General features: G+C 47.8%; 1 protein-coding gene across 1 annotated transcript in view; it reads left to right on the top strand.

Annotated features, from left to right (window-relative positions):
* The window catches only part of ITGB5 (integrin subunit beta 5), a 58,036-nt gene that overhangs the window by 17,227 nt on the left and 26,361 nt on the right, over nucleotides 1–14,448 (top strand). Inside the window, exons 5-8 of the mRNA XM_021526045.2 lie at nucleotides 1,990–2,158; nucleotides 8,002–8,163; nucleotides 9,631–9,726; nucleotides 10,775–10,864. Coding sequence (XP_021381720.2) covers nucleotides 1,990–2,158; nucleotides 8,002–8,163; nucleotides 9,631–9,726; nucleotides 10,775–10,864 — 517 coding nt within the window. The remainder of the gene's footprint in view (nucleotides 1–1,989; nucleotides 2,159–8,001; nucleotides 8,164–9,630; nucleotides 9,727–10,774; nucleotides 10,865–14,448) is intronic.

Consider the following 14,448-nt stretch of genomic DNA (forward strand, 5'->3'; position numbering starts at 1 on the left):
GCTGAGTGAAACAGAGTGAAACGTGCAGGAAGAGATGGGTGCAAAAGGAGGATAGGATGGAAGTGGACAGCTCAGCAACAAAGGTGTACCTGAAACCTCCAATGACCTTTTATCAAGAACATCAGAGCTGTTACCTCAGCTTTCCCACCATGATCAGGCTGTGTGTTCCTTTGGCTTTACCCTGGTGGTTGCTTTTCTTTCTCTTGGTTACTTTAAGCCAGCCTGGTCTTGGGAAAGCATTTAGGAAGGATTGTCCACAGCAGTTCATCTGGTAGGTGCTCCCTTTCAGTTGTCGTGTGTCTCCGTTCAGACCAGGGGTGCTGGCTCCCTGCTCTCTGGTGGAATCAGACCAGGGGTGCTGGCTCCCTGCTCTCTGGTGGAATCTCCTTCCCCAGGCTGCTCCGTGTGGGGGCTCTGGCTGCTGCCACGTGTCCCTGGTGCAGCGAGGTGGGTTGTCAGGTATGGTTTTGTTTGCAGCTATTTCGGGTATCAAATCAATCCATTCAGCATGTAAGAAAAGCTGCAAGTAAACTCGAGCTGCAGTGGGTGCTTTTTGCCCCTAGTCCAGGCTCTCCCCTCCTCTTCCTTGTGGTGGTGACGGACTTGTAGGTTTGGTTTGGGTGCAGCCCTGTTTCCCTTGTCTCCTTCATCACCTCTGCTCCTGACTCAGCATCCTTCTGGGCCCAGGGCAGCTTGCTGAGACCCTGCAGTGCAGAGGTTTCAGACATGGCAGATTCCTTGCCTTGCCCTGGGTGTGAGCGCAATGCAAGTCTGGACGTGGATCACGGATCAAAAGGGATGGCTCTAATTGCCAGTCAAGCCCAGGGCAATAAGACCTGCCCCACACTTTGTGAGGGGTGGGTGTGTGTTTATGGAAATCCCTGCTTTGGGGGTCCCTTGTGAGGAATTTGAGTTCTCAGTGATGGTAAATTTTAAATACTCCTTTGAGTAAAATGCCTCTTGTAACTTATCCATAGTGGGTCATGTGTCAACAAAAGCTTTTAATTGTACTCTGGGTTATATGTTTAAAGATAAGAATGAATTAGTGCAAGGCCAACTCCTATTTAAACACATTTCATCTTAACCCTTCCCATGCCTCTCTCCTGCACACACTCACTGATTTCCTATGCCACAGGAGCTGCTCTGTTGAGTTCTCCAAGTAAGCACCAAAACTGCCTTCTCATGGTTTTGTATGGAAAAAAAAAACGTTTCCTGGTAGCCTGCCAAGACATTTCTCTGCCTTAGGGTGCCCCTCCTACCTTTCTGCTCCAGTGGTGCCCTGGGAAGCAGAGATGGTGTTTGCTCACCAGCTTGCAGGCAGAGTGGGAGGAAGCTTGAGCTGGTGTTGGTTATTGCTCCATCTCATACTGGGCAATTGCCAGGTGCCTGGTGATGTGCTGTAGGTGTAGGGTGGCTCATACTGGCAAGAAAACTGGATGACACAGTGAAAATCTATACTGCAGAAGAGGGGAAAGGTAGCTCTCAGCAGTGATGCTCCTGCCCTTTGACACCAGCCCACACTCACTGGAGGTGTGCAATATGGCTCCCATGGCCCTCCTGGGCTGCTGGGGAGGGTGGATCTGCCAAAATCCAGCCTCCCTATCACTGGGTCACATCCCTGGCTGCAGATTCCCAGTGAAAACCACTTTATGAGTGCTGAAACTGCAGAGCAGGATGGCCAAGGGTGGTGGGCTGGTGCTCAGTGTCTCCACTCACATGGTACATGGAGAGAGATGTTCAGTCCTGGTGGGATTTCTGGAAACTTCAGCTTCTGAAAGCCCCTGAGAGGGGAAAAAAAATTGATTCTACTGCAGGGTTTTGTAAAGAAATAGCCAGAAGTTGAAGTGTCCAAAACACGAAGCACTGCGAAAGTATTCCAACCCTCTGAACAAAATCTCAGAGACCAACCTGGTAGAGCTGAGAGCTTCTGCAGTTCTTGGCTGCGGGTGTGGTTCCTCCCAGCTGAGCACTCCTCTGTTCTTCCCACAGTTATAAGCTGTTCCCCAGCTGTGTCCCATCCTTTGGCTTCCGCCACCTCCTGTCCCTGACGGATAAAGTCGACCGTTTCAACGAAGAAGTGCAGAAGCAGAAGGTTTCCCGCAACAGAGATGCTCCAGAGGGTGGCTTCGATGCCATTCTGCAGGCTGCTGTGTGCAAGGTGAGTTGTTCTGATTTCTGGAGGTTTCTTCTGCTCTGTTCTAAAACCAAGGCAAAGCTCAGTTTGCCATTTCTTGGAAGTAACTACTAAATTTTTCTTGGAGAAACTGAAAAATGCTTTTAAAAATAGAGGCTTTTGTTTTTATGTGTTTCCATAGATAAATAGGCAAAGGAAAAAGGGTTAATTCTTTGTCTAGTTTAAAGGGAAAGATTGAAGATTTTGCAGAAGCAAATTTAGGGCTGAGATTTCATTACACAGTTAGACCTTTGGTGCTGAGTGCCTGGGAGAGAATCCTTCTGGAGTCACATACTGATGTGCAGTACTGCACATCAGCTCAGTGTGGCTTTCAAGGGTGTGTCAAACACATCTTGCAGCACTAGACCCATATTAAGGGCTGGAGCTGGTTCCTACTGCTCATACTTTCCCTCTGTCTGTGGGGGGATGATCTCAGCTCTGGGTGCTGATAGCTTTCTCTCCCTCTTTGTCAGCAGAATTGGAGCAGAGTTCATTAGCTTGGTGCCATGTTAGCCATATCCTTAGGGTTTTTGGAGATGCTTGCTTGAAGATCTTTTTGGAACAAGTACTTGGGTTGCTCCATATCCCTTTGTCATGAATGAAAGTGTTTGCTCCGCTCTGAAATGAGGCAGAGCTTCCCTGCTCATCAGGAATGGTTCTATTTACTTTTTCTCCTATTGCTGCAATTTGCTTTGTGTTTGCTTCAGCTTTGCTTAGTCCTTTTGGCTGGGCATGTTTTCTTCTGGGTCTGAATGGGAGCTGGGAGATAGGCATGGTCTGTGGGAGTGATGGGATGCAGGCAAGTGGGAAACCTGATCTTTCCTTGCCTGGGTTGGCTTCTTTGTGTTTCATGCTCCTGGCAGGACTGAGCCTGTCCCATTGGAGCATCTTCCCACGGATATTGTTGTTGGCACAGCTACAGTGCTGCTCCCAGTAACTGTCTGGATATAAAGTGCTTTTCAGATTTGGAGAGGTGGCTCCCATGGTTAGAGCAGGAATGGCTGAGCATGGTGACTCAGTTGTGCCATTCACCATGTGGGTTTTTGCACTCTCTTCCATGATGTTACTGCAAAAACAGGCAAATATTTCCCTATGGTGCAGCAGTGCTTCAGTGTGTATCACAAGGGCTCATTTCTAAGTGTTGGTGGAAGGCAGGAGACCTGCAAGATATTTCCTCTGTATTTGTGGCAGTCTCAGACTGTTGGTAAGGACCAAAAGCTTTAACTGTCCTTCTTGAATGGACAGCCTGGTCTCTTCTAAATTTAGAAGATTAATTTAGATGATGGTAACCATCTAAATTCAGGAATGAGCACCCTGAAGGAAGGCTGAGCAAAGGTGAGCAAGTGCACATGCATGACTGTTGGCATGATGTGGCAGGTCATGACAGCAAATTTCTGCAGCCACAGCAGTTACTTAATTACTGGAGCTTGGTGTGGGGAAGGAAGGGCCTGGTGTGCAAGGCAGGAGAACTGGTTGTGCTGTGACTCATGCTGCATTGGCAGTGCCTTGCTCTGGGCAGAGCAGTTGCCTCGCATCACAGCCATAAGCAGCAAAGATTCTGTCTGTCCAGAGTTAAAAAAAGCAAAATTTCAAGGCAGCTGATTGCCATTAGGATGTTTGGTCCCATAGTCAAAATGGGGACTTATTGCTTAATTTCCCTTGTGGTCCCTAAGCAAAGGCCCCGGCTGGTCACTGGCTATGGGCTGTGGTGAGGCTCAACACCACTGAGATGGGTGAGGGTTGCAGACATCTGGGGTGGCAGTGAAGTGCAGCTTACTGATGAGGATGTTCTTGGCATGGAGTTTTTCATCCTGCAGTGACTAATGGAGTATCATAGGAATGAAAACCCCAGAAACAGTCAGTAATTTCTGTTAACTCAGGAACTATTCCCCCTCCCATGCAAGGAGAGCAGCATATGGGTGCCTTGGTGATTTCTGAGGTGGATTTCCTCACCACTGCTGTGGTATCCCATTGCATCTCACTGGCATGCTCCAGCTTTTTCCAGGGTAGTTATCACCTTAGAAAGTCCCCTGCCTCGGGGACATGCAGTGTGTTGCTCACGAAGCACTTTGTGCTCAGCATCAAGGGGAGAGCTGGTCATGGCATGGCAGAGCCTCACTGTCTCTAAGCCATGGTGTCTAAACAAAGCCTTCTCCCCTTCTGAGGTGTCAGAAACAATACCTCCTGTGTTGACTAGATGTTTTTACACTGGAATGCATAGCAAGCATTTCTTCTGCATGAGCTGCCTAAGGGCTCTGTAGCACTCAAGTAGTGTTTTGGCCTGGTCTTCAACCCAGGGAATGGGGAAAGTTTGTACAGCTAATACAGACTAAGGAGCAGGCTCAGGGTTTGGCTCCTTTCTGATAGATGAAGATATGGTAAATGTTATTCTCGAGGCAATGAAAGAGCCAGAGACAATAAGCCTTTATTCTGATGCTAAAATAGTATGCCAGGAATATTAATCAGCCTTCCATAATTACATTTTCCATTTGCAGTATTTTGGTTTTTTGCCATTCTCTAAGTGCAAGCCTCATATGGCTTGGTGGTATGTGTAAGTTTCAGATCTTATATGCTAAGATGAAGTGAGGAGATAATGCCAGATTGCAAAATAAAGCATCTTTTGGAATGGTTTTGATTGGTGCTTGCTAGACACTGGTAGTTGGAGATAGCCAAGGGAGACATTGAAATGCCTTTCAGAGCAATACCAAGTGAAGGAGGTTTGGAGGTTTTGGCTTTTGATCCCTAAGGCATACTTGTCTTGCACCTGTATCTGTTTCTTGCTTCCAAGAAGGTCTGCACCTGAAAAACTGGTGGGGTTTTAGACAAATTGATGAATCCAGGGGGGCTCTTGACAACTGAGTCTTGGCAATTGAATGGCTTTTATTCAATGCCCAAAGTATAAATGTAGGTATTTATTCAGGCATGGAAATACAGGCTTTGCAGCTTTTTCAATAGTATTTGGAGAGCTGTGCTGAGGCAGCTGTGGCAGTTCTGCCAGTCACTGTCAGCTGTATGGAGTGAGAAGCTCGTTTTTTGGGGTACAGAAGGCAACTGCAGCTGGTTGTAGGAGTAGGGGCAGGATCCATAGCAGCCCAAGCCCTGTGGAAATATGTTGCACTAGTTTGAGTCCAGTCCCACCCCTGCTTTAAAAATTCTTCTTATCCCATAAGGATCAAAAACCAGATGAGGGGGTAGGCATCAGTGCAGGGTTTCTTGTTCAGCAATTGCAGTCCAATAAAAATAAATGAAGTTCTCCTTGGTTATTTGCTTTAAGCAGAGTGGAGTGCTGCTCTGGGTTTCTCAGTGGAAACTGCATGCTGCAGAGCTGTATTTTCCAGTGCCTTGAGGCCGCTGGCAGAGGCACTGTGAGATGCTCCTTGGCATGCCAGCCTCCTTCGGGGACTTTTTTTGTAGGTCTACAGCTTTTTTTTTTGGTGTGGGATCAACACTGGCTTGGCCAGCCCACCCAAGGCACCCTGGTCTGATGCTCTGAGGCATCACATACTTTCAGTGACTGGATTTTGGCACTGAGATTGTGGGTGCTCATTGCTTTTTGGGAGTCAGTTCCTGAACTGAGCAGACACAGCAGTTTTGATGTTGTTTATGTGGGCAATTGTGTCAGAGTCATGGAGAGTTTGTCTGCAAAGGAATTCTTAACCCATGATTTAAAGGTGGGCTTAGCTGGCAGGTGACCAGCAGCAGCACCCCTGAAGTGACTCTGTAATTGCTGCTTGAATGCAGCTCCTTTTCTTTGTGAGCAGCACATTTCTAAGGAAATGAAACTCAGATTAATCCTTCTAATCTCTTTGGGAGTTTCTTGGCCTTAATAATTTAAAAATAAATCAGCTTTGGATACTCAAAGAAAAGTGAATTGGATGGGCTTCTGTCTGGTGGCTGAGTAGACTGAAAACTGCCTCTTATATTATTAGAGCTGTAATCACTTTTGGGTTGAGTTCTTAAGAAGTTACATTTTGGCATGAGGTTTTAGCCTTTTGTCCAGTGGGGTAACTTCAGAGGAATGAATCCTGCTTCCCAGAGCAAAAAGTCCTCATTGCTTCCTGAGCTGGGCTGTAATGTGCTGGTGCATGGTAAAGGATGTGTGTTGCCAAAAATTTCTTCCTATGGCCTTATATACATCGTGGGGGTTTTTAAAATGTCAATAAAGAAAATAAGCCTTCTGTAATGGGGAGGAAAAAGGAATCTACTCTGGAATAGCTTCCATTAAGCAAGAGTTACATTATTGGAAAACCAGCAGGCTTTGGGCTATGACTCACATTTGGAGGCGAAAATTGTGCTGGCACACGTGATTCTGCACCCTTCTGCCTGCTCTGCCCTCCTGCCCTGCCCACACCAGTGTTTTCCATGGGAAGGGCCAGCACCTTCCTGTAAACAGGGCAGAGTTTGGGTTCTGCTAAATAAGCTGAGGAGTAACTCTGGAGCAGTTTGGTATCTCCATCTGCACCATGTTCCCATCAGTGACCTAGCTTTTCTCTTGTGCTTCCCCAAAGGATTTGTGTGCTGGTACTGTGAGCCAGGGTCTGGAGGGAGTGGGATGTGGAAGTGTGTGGGCAGGGAAGGTGTGGGGCAGTGTCTTTGCTGGCAGGTGGTCAGTGTAGCCAGCCCAAACTCTGGACAATGGGACTTTCTGCCTCCAGTCTGTGCCATGGCAGGATCTCCCTGCTTACCCAGCCTGGCAGTGACCTGGCAGCAGGAGCAGCCACTGAGGGGGTTTGCTGCAGCGCAGTGGTTTGCAAAAATTTCCTTTGGGCACCTCTGTTTCCTTCCACTTCCATTGTAATAAAGTGCTTCAGTGTGCTGTTACAGGCACAGAGCTGCTTCCTTGGCTGATGAACACTTGGAAACCTGGGGAAGCTCTATGGGAGGGAAATGTTTGTAATCTAGATCTTATCCCTTTACTTAACAAAAAATCTGTCCTTGCATCTTTCTTTGTGCAAGGACAATGATAATGTCTGTTCCTTGCACAGAGGGACCAAGGAGGGGTCAGAGGACACTTCATGTGCTGTGCTTGACATCTCAGTGCTTTTGTAGGGACCAGGAGAGAATGTCTTGACATTACCCTGTTTTTAAAGAGGCAGAGGTTTCTCAGAGCAGCACTGTGCAGAGTGGTTGTGTGGAATTAGTGCCAGCACCAATGCCAAAGGTCCCTGCTCTGCTCTGGCTGTGTGTACCCTGGCCCTCCTGGGCTGCGGTGCAGGGGGAGGGAGCTGCCTGGGGCATGTGTCGAGATGTACAGTGAAATAACAGAGGCACCATGGCTTCCAGGAGATGTGTGCAGCAGGGATCAGGACAGAGTGCCTGGGCAGGAGTGTGGTTGCACCAAAGCCACTCCCCTCAGGTAAGCACCTCACTTTGTCCATCACAGCTCAAAGCCTTTATGAGCGGGCAGTAATGAAAGTGCTGAGCTGGGATATTGCAGCTCTTGCTGTTGTGTTGGCCGCTCCACAGAGCTGAGGAAACAAGGTCAGATTAAATGTGTGTGGAGGAAATTGGCAGGTCTTCTTTGGCTATAAAAGCAGCTGAAATTCTTTCTCTTGGATCTGGGTAGAGAAGGTCTGGTGGACAGTCCGCATACCTCCTCGTGCCTTTTAAATTAAGTGTGTTGGAAGGAGATGCTGGGAAATGCTGGATGGGCTCCTGACATTTTGTTTTCGTACCAGGGCTGGGTGGACAGGAGCATGGTACTCCCCTAATTAATGCTAACGGGTCTGCTGCTGGCCAGGCACGTGGCTGGGACCGTGTGTGGGGTGAGGGTGAAGCTGGGCTTGGCAGGGGCAGGCTGCTGTCTCACAGGGTTTGCTCTCTCCCAGGAGAAGATCGGCTGGCGTAAGGAGGCATCTCACCTGCTGGTCTTCACCACGGATGATGTGCCCCACATAGCCCTGGATGGGAAGCTGGGGGGGCTGGTGCAGCCCCACGATGGCCAGTGCCACCTGAATGAAGCCAACGAGTACAGCGCGTCCAGCCAGCTGGTGAGTGGGGCACAAGGCACAGCCCTTGGAGACCTCGTGGGCTGGTGGACCTCTCTGGGGACCAGCCAAGCCCTGCTCCAGAAGCTTTTGGCAAATGCAGTGCCTGGTTTAACCCAGCTTCTGCAATTTGCAATTATGATTTGCTCTTCTTTTGGGCATTCCTCCACAGTGAATGCTTCTGTGATGGTCAAAAATGAGTTGGTGATTTACTGAGTTCCTTCAGAGCTCATTGCAAGGGATGGAAAAGTAATTTGGTGCCCTGAAGAGCATTACATTTTGCCTGCAAAGTGTAGAGGAAACAGAATATGTAATCCCTTTTCTAAAATATGTCTGAGGGGGATGGAGTCTGAGGACGGTCCAAAGGACTCTTCCTGAGGAGGATGTATCTACCTTGATGTGACTACATGAGCAAGTACCACAGAATGCTCCTTTTATTGATAGCCTTTGAGCACAACACTAACATAAGTCTTAGTAATAAACACCAAACTAGCCATTTTAGAACCTGAGCTCAGTGGAGGAAACTTCTGGGATGAATGAGCACTTGCCTGCCACTTCATTATCCCATCATTCTGCAGAATAGTGCTTTATTCAGCAGATCACATATACTAATTATGATTTTTGTTTCTGAATGTCACCCAGTGAGGGGAAGGGAACCTGGGTGGCTGTGTTAAGGTCAGAAGCTGGGCTCCACAGTGAAACCTCCGGTGCAATCCTACCAAATGGATGTATATGGAAGGGAGCACAGTCCCTGAACTGGCTCCCTTATGTGGAGTTAATGTTGGAGAGCTGGCATGGGGATGCTGCCTTGTCATTTCCATGTTTGAATCTCAGAGGCTCTCAATCAGCCCTCCAGTATTCAAGTAAATGAGATGTTTTTTTTTTTCCAAGGACAGTACTTCAGAAGCAGGCAGGAGTTTTAAACTCAAGCTGGTCTCTCGAAACTGAGCCCTGGTTCATTATTTTGTTGCTAGAGCAGCATCTCCCTGCTATCCTCTCTGCCTGGGAAATCTGCAGAATTAAAGAGCTTATTGTAATCTCTTTATGGTCCCAATATGCAGAAAGAACAGGCAATGGATGTTTCTGTTTTGGGAGAAAAAAATTGATACATTTCCACTTTTTCAGTTCTAGAGCTCCCTGCCTCACACCCCTTGAGGGAGCAGCCATTTAGCACATGTGCGTCTGCTGATGGCAAAATAGAAAAGGGAAAGAAATAACCCAGTGGTTTGGGTATTGCTGTGGCTAGTGGTGTTGTCAGTCATGCATTTTAGTGAGCAGTGCTGTAGAAATATTTAACAGATTTCTACTATTTCAGTTGGGATTGTGCTGGTACATCAGGGACTTCATCCCACAACAAAACACGCCATGTGTCTGGAATGAATTTTGCTATTGGGAAGAGAAGAGCAAGGAAATTAGTCTTTGTTTCTATGTTACCCACCAGTCTTTCTGCCTGTTTTTTTTTTTCCCTAGGATTATCCTTCCCTGGCACTTCTTGGGGAGAAACTTGCTGAAAACAACATCCACCTGATTTTCGCTGTTACAAAAAGTCATTACATCCTCTACAAGGTAAGTGCTGCTGACTTGCCTGGGCTGGGGGGAGACTGAAACACCTCTTGAGGCCCTGAGGAGTGGAGACAGCTGCAAACATGTGTGTGCACTGGCAAACACATGTGTGCAGTGGTAAGGGGTGCATGCATGTGGCCACAGGCTGCCTGGTGCAGGCAGGCAAGGCTCAGCCCCTCTAGTCCTTTCAGCAGAAAGCACTAAAGCTTCTTAGAGCAAACAGATATATGTGTGTTAGTGAGCATGTGAAGAGCTAAAATAGGCTGTGTTAATCTGGATGTTCGGACGGCTGCCAGCGTGCGGCGTGCCAGAGAGCAGAAACCTGCTCGGCCCATTCTGCAGTGACCTAATCCCGTTACCTAATCGTGCACAGCGTTTCTGCCCAGCTGTGTTTTTCCATCACGGACTCCAGGGCCCTGACGTGCCACACACAATTTGAACTCTCCTGCCATTCCTGCTCTCCCCTTCAAAAGGAAAGCTGACCCAAGGCACAAAGACCAACCTGTGTCTAGAGCTGTCCTGTGGGGTTTTGCTGCTCTGCAGACGCAGGGGTGATGTTTCAGGCGGGGTTGCTTTTGGAAAGCTCTGCCGAGGCCCTCGAGGCTCAAGCAGGAACAACAAGCAGCCGTGTTGCTATGGTCAGGATGCTGCTGTTCGCCCGTGGGGAGTGGGAAGGCTGAGCTTGTTCTCCACCCCCTCTCCTGGGGATGCTCAGGGCTGGGAGGGAAGTCGGGACAGCCACCCCTCCCTCCCTGCAGTGCCAGCTTTCCCGAGTGCACAGTGGCTGGGTCTTGCCCCCTCCACCAGCAGAGCCAGGTATGGTTGTTCCTGCCCCATGGCCATGAGCTTTGTTTAATATTTGACATGCTTCATTAGCAATGCTTTACTTTTGAAAGCTCCACATTAACCAGAGCCAAAACATACCATGTACACCACTGGGTGATGGGGCAGTGTGTGTGGCCTGTGTCCCTGGCAGGGAGTCAATCCCTTCTCATCCTCTGCTTTCCTCTCTGCACCTCAACATTTTACTTTTTCTTATATTTTTTTTAAGAACTTTACTACTTTGATCCCTGGAACAACAGTGGAGATTTTGCACAAAGATTCCAAGAATATCATTGAGCTGATCGTCAAAGCCTACAACGTAAGTGCATTTTAATACCACAGCTGCTGAAGCAAGAAGTGCCAAGAGCTTGGCCAGCTCAGCTGCCCCCAGTGAGCTCCACCCATCTTGGCCACCTCCCTTCCCTGTCCTCTCCACTCTGCTGGAGCTGGGATGTCCACCCTGGGGAGGGAAACAAGGTGTGTGAGGACAAGAAGCATGGATATCTAAGACAGCCTGTGGGACAGCAGAAATTTCACCTCATGTCTCTTGTGTGCAGAATTACTCACAAAACACAGCCCCCATCTAAAACAGATCTCTCCCCGAGCACCCTACCAGAAGGTAAAATAGATTATTTCTTTCATATCTGATGTTTAGAGGCCTCTCAAGCATGGGACTAGGTCTAGGTAAGGTTTCATTCTTGCCTTGCTCTCCATGCAGCCCGTTGATTTTCAATACCATATGAGTATGACCATACTCCTAAAGGAGCCCTGCCTATGTGGCAGGCTGCCCTGGCACAGTGAGGAGGACAGCAAGGGACCTGAAGTTGTATTGCTGACCTGATGTCATCTATCTCCATGGAGATCAGGGGAGCAGATCAATTAGAAGAGGCTAAATTGCATGTTCATGGCATAGTTAGTGTCAACATTGTGTTGACTTCTCCCTGAATTCTTATGGGTCAGGTCTTCATGATCCTGCAAGGATATTGCTGGGTGTTGGGCATGGAGATCTGACCCCGTAACAGGTCAGCCCTCAGGTAGAGTTGTTCATATGTGGGTACAGATTTTGATGGCTGCAAGCTCTTCTTGGTACTATGTTCATTAGTGCAGAGGGTCAATAAGAACTTCTTGGGAAGAGTTTACACAACCAGAATTCATGTGAGGTTGTGGCGTGCTTTGCATGTTCTGTAAAGTTCTTCCTTTCCCCCCAGCTCCCTGCAGTTAAAGCAGCATTTGGCTATGCCCTTGGGAAGAGTGCTTCCCAAAGTTTCACCCTCTTAGGAAGGCAATGAACAGTTACTGCTGCTAATGAGGCCCAGGAGATACTGCTAATCAAAAGCCCAGTTGTCCCAGTTTGTCCCCTTGAGGTAGGAGGGTCTGGTGGCTGAGATTCTTGACTGGGGAGAAAGAAATGAATATTTATTCCACATTGACTTTGCATGAAGTCTCAGTGCCATCATTTGGAAACGTCCCTTTGCCTTGTGTTTGCAGCTGTAAGATGCATCCATGCCTCCATTTCACCAACCCTCAAGCTTTTGCAGATCAATACAAGCTGATGAAACCCATTGGGAATCCTGTGGCTGCACCACTGCTCCTTCCCTTTTTTTGCTTGTGAGTTGTCCAGCTCAGCTGGCTGGAAAGCACTTGGGTGCTTGACCAAGGTGCTCCATGGCATGAGCTCTGTGTGTTGACTGACTGATGAGGCTGGGGTTAGTTTCTTGCCTGTTCAGCTGGGTGATGGGTGTGGGCTGGGACCCCCTGGAGTGCTGTGGGGAGCTGGCAGCTCCTGCCTGTGCCTGTCAGCTTGAGGCCACTGGGAACCTGGTGTCTGCCCAGCCCGTCTCCTCTTGGCAGCTTCATTTTTTTCCTGAAATGATGGGGGAAATTCTCTCTGAAGGAGATGGCTAAAATTCTGTTTCCCAAGTGGGAGTGGACCTTTTTTTATTCCCTGTGTAAAGGAAAGTCTGAGCCTGAAGAAATCCTTCATCTGCAAAGAGGGACTGCCTTCTGCGGGGTGGCAGTGGCAATGTTGTAGGCCTGGGCTCAGTCCCTCCCCTTCAGTGTTTTCCCCATCTCTCGTCCTCTCTCATCTGCTTCCCCTCACTGATGCACACATCATCCTAAGACTTGCTTAGGAGATCATCTCTTCATCTCTTCTCCATCTCTTCATCTTCTATCTCCCTTTTCATCTGCTCAGCACACTGTCCCCTCTCCCTCATCCCACCTGGTGTGAAGCAAAAGAGGACAGGGACTGCTTTCTCCCTGCTCTTCCCCCAAATCTCAACCTACCTGGGAGATGGAAAAGCTCATGGGAGGCTATGCCCAGGCACAGGGCTGGGTTTGGACTGATGAGAGCAATGAGATGCTGGTTTAAGAAGCACTTTCCTAGACCAAATTCATGGAGGTCCTGGGAGTGTTTCTTGTTGCAGCCACCAGCTGTCCTCCGTGGTGGCTGTGGTGTTGTCAGAAGTCACTGGTGTGTAACAGTGCCAAGGGGCTGATAATAATGGCACTGCATTTAGGGTAACAGCAGGACTATACAGGGCTAATAAGAGGATTTGGCATCTGTGTAGGAACATAGGATGAGCCTGTGCAAGGCCATACTGAGGCTTGGCCTGGTGTCCTGTTTTCTGCCATGCTACCAATGGGATGCTCTGGGAAAGCAGATGGGAGTATATCAGTGTAGCAGCTAATTTCTACAGGATAACTTGGGCAGAGCATCCAAAGATTAATCTATCCATAGATTAATTGGCAATTGGCACATGCAGCGTTCAGCCCACAGGCAATGGATGCTCCCTGTGGTCCCAGCTGCTACCCCATGAAAACTTCTCTGTTACAGTAGAAAGATGGGAATTATTCCTTTCTTTCCTCAAGGACTGTTTAGATTCATCCAGCCAAAACTCATTTATTTCCTGTCCATTTCTAGAAGCACTGGCTCTTTGCTGGCATGTGAACCTTGCTTTTTTCATCACATGTACTGGAAAGAAGTCTGAATTAGCACTTTTCCTTAATCTGGCCTCTTTGGTGAGGGCTAGGGACAAGAGAAGGAGGGATGGAGCTGGAAGCTGGCTTTGGATAATAAGCATATTTGTACAAAAAGCTCCATTTTGAAAAACTTTGTTGTTTTTGGACACCATTGGTATGAAAATCAGTTCAGCCATTGGAAGAATTAAACAAAACAATGCCATTCCGGATTTATATTTATAAACTTCATTTTCTTGTGACTTAAAAAGTCTGTGTATGCAGCAGGGTAGAGAGTTGAAAAGCAGGAGAAAGGAGTAGAAGCAAACCAAAACCTCACAGATGGAAAATGCTTTTCACTTTGAAAAGTTTTTTCAAAGAAAGAGATTTTTCATTAATTTTTTCCCATGGTGCTGTTTCCAGCTGACACTTACGAAAGGATGTTTTTTGTTCAGCTTTTTCTTCTAAGAGGGAGAACACATTTTTCTGACCCGTTGGGTGAAATGAAGAAAGCAGGACAGTTAGTGCAGTTTAACATGTTCTCTGTGCTGAACAACAGACACTGTAGGACAGCTGCCAGTGGAGAATCAGGAGCTGGTTTATGGGGAGGAGAAGGTGCAAGTTTGCACAGAAAGCTCTTACCTTCAATTCAGAAGTATTCTGTTTGTGGTTGAGAAGGTTTTCTTCTTTTTCTTGTGCACCTGTTTGTCTCCAGTACTGGCTGCAGTGTCCATTAACCCTTCAGGGGTGGTAGGCAGCTCCTGTGAGTCTATTTGTGACTATCAGAAGTCTTCTGGGCTGGTTGAGTCAAACTCAAATGTCAATGTGTGTGCAGGGGTGACTTTTTTTCATATAGGTGCAGAGATGTCCTGCTCATTCTCTGGAAACACCGGGAAAAGAGACTAAAGCAGAAGAAATCCTTCTGTGTTTGGGAGCTTCATGATT

This window comes from Lonchura striata, chromosome 8 (assembly GCF_046129695.1).
Source record: "Lonchura striata isolate bLonStr1 chromosome 8, bLonStr1.mat, whole genome shotgun sequence".
Taxonomy (NCBI): Eukaryota; Metazoa; Chordata; class Aves; order Passeriformes; family Estrildidae; genus Lonchura; species Lonchura striata.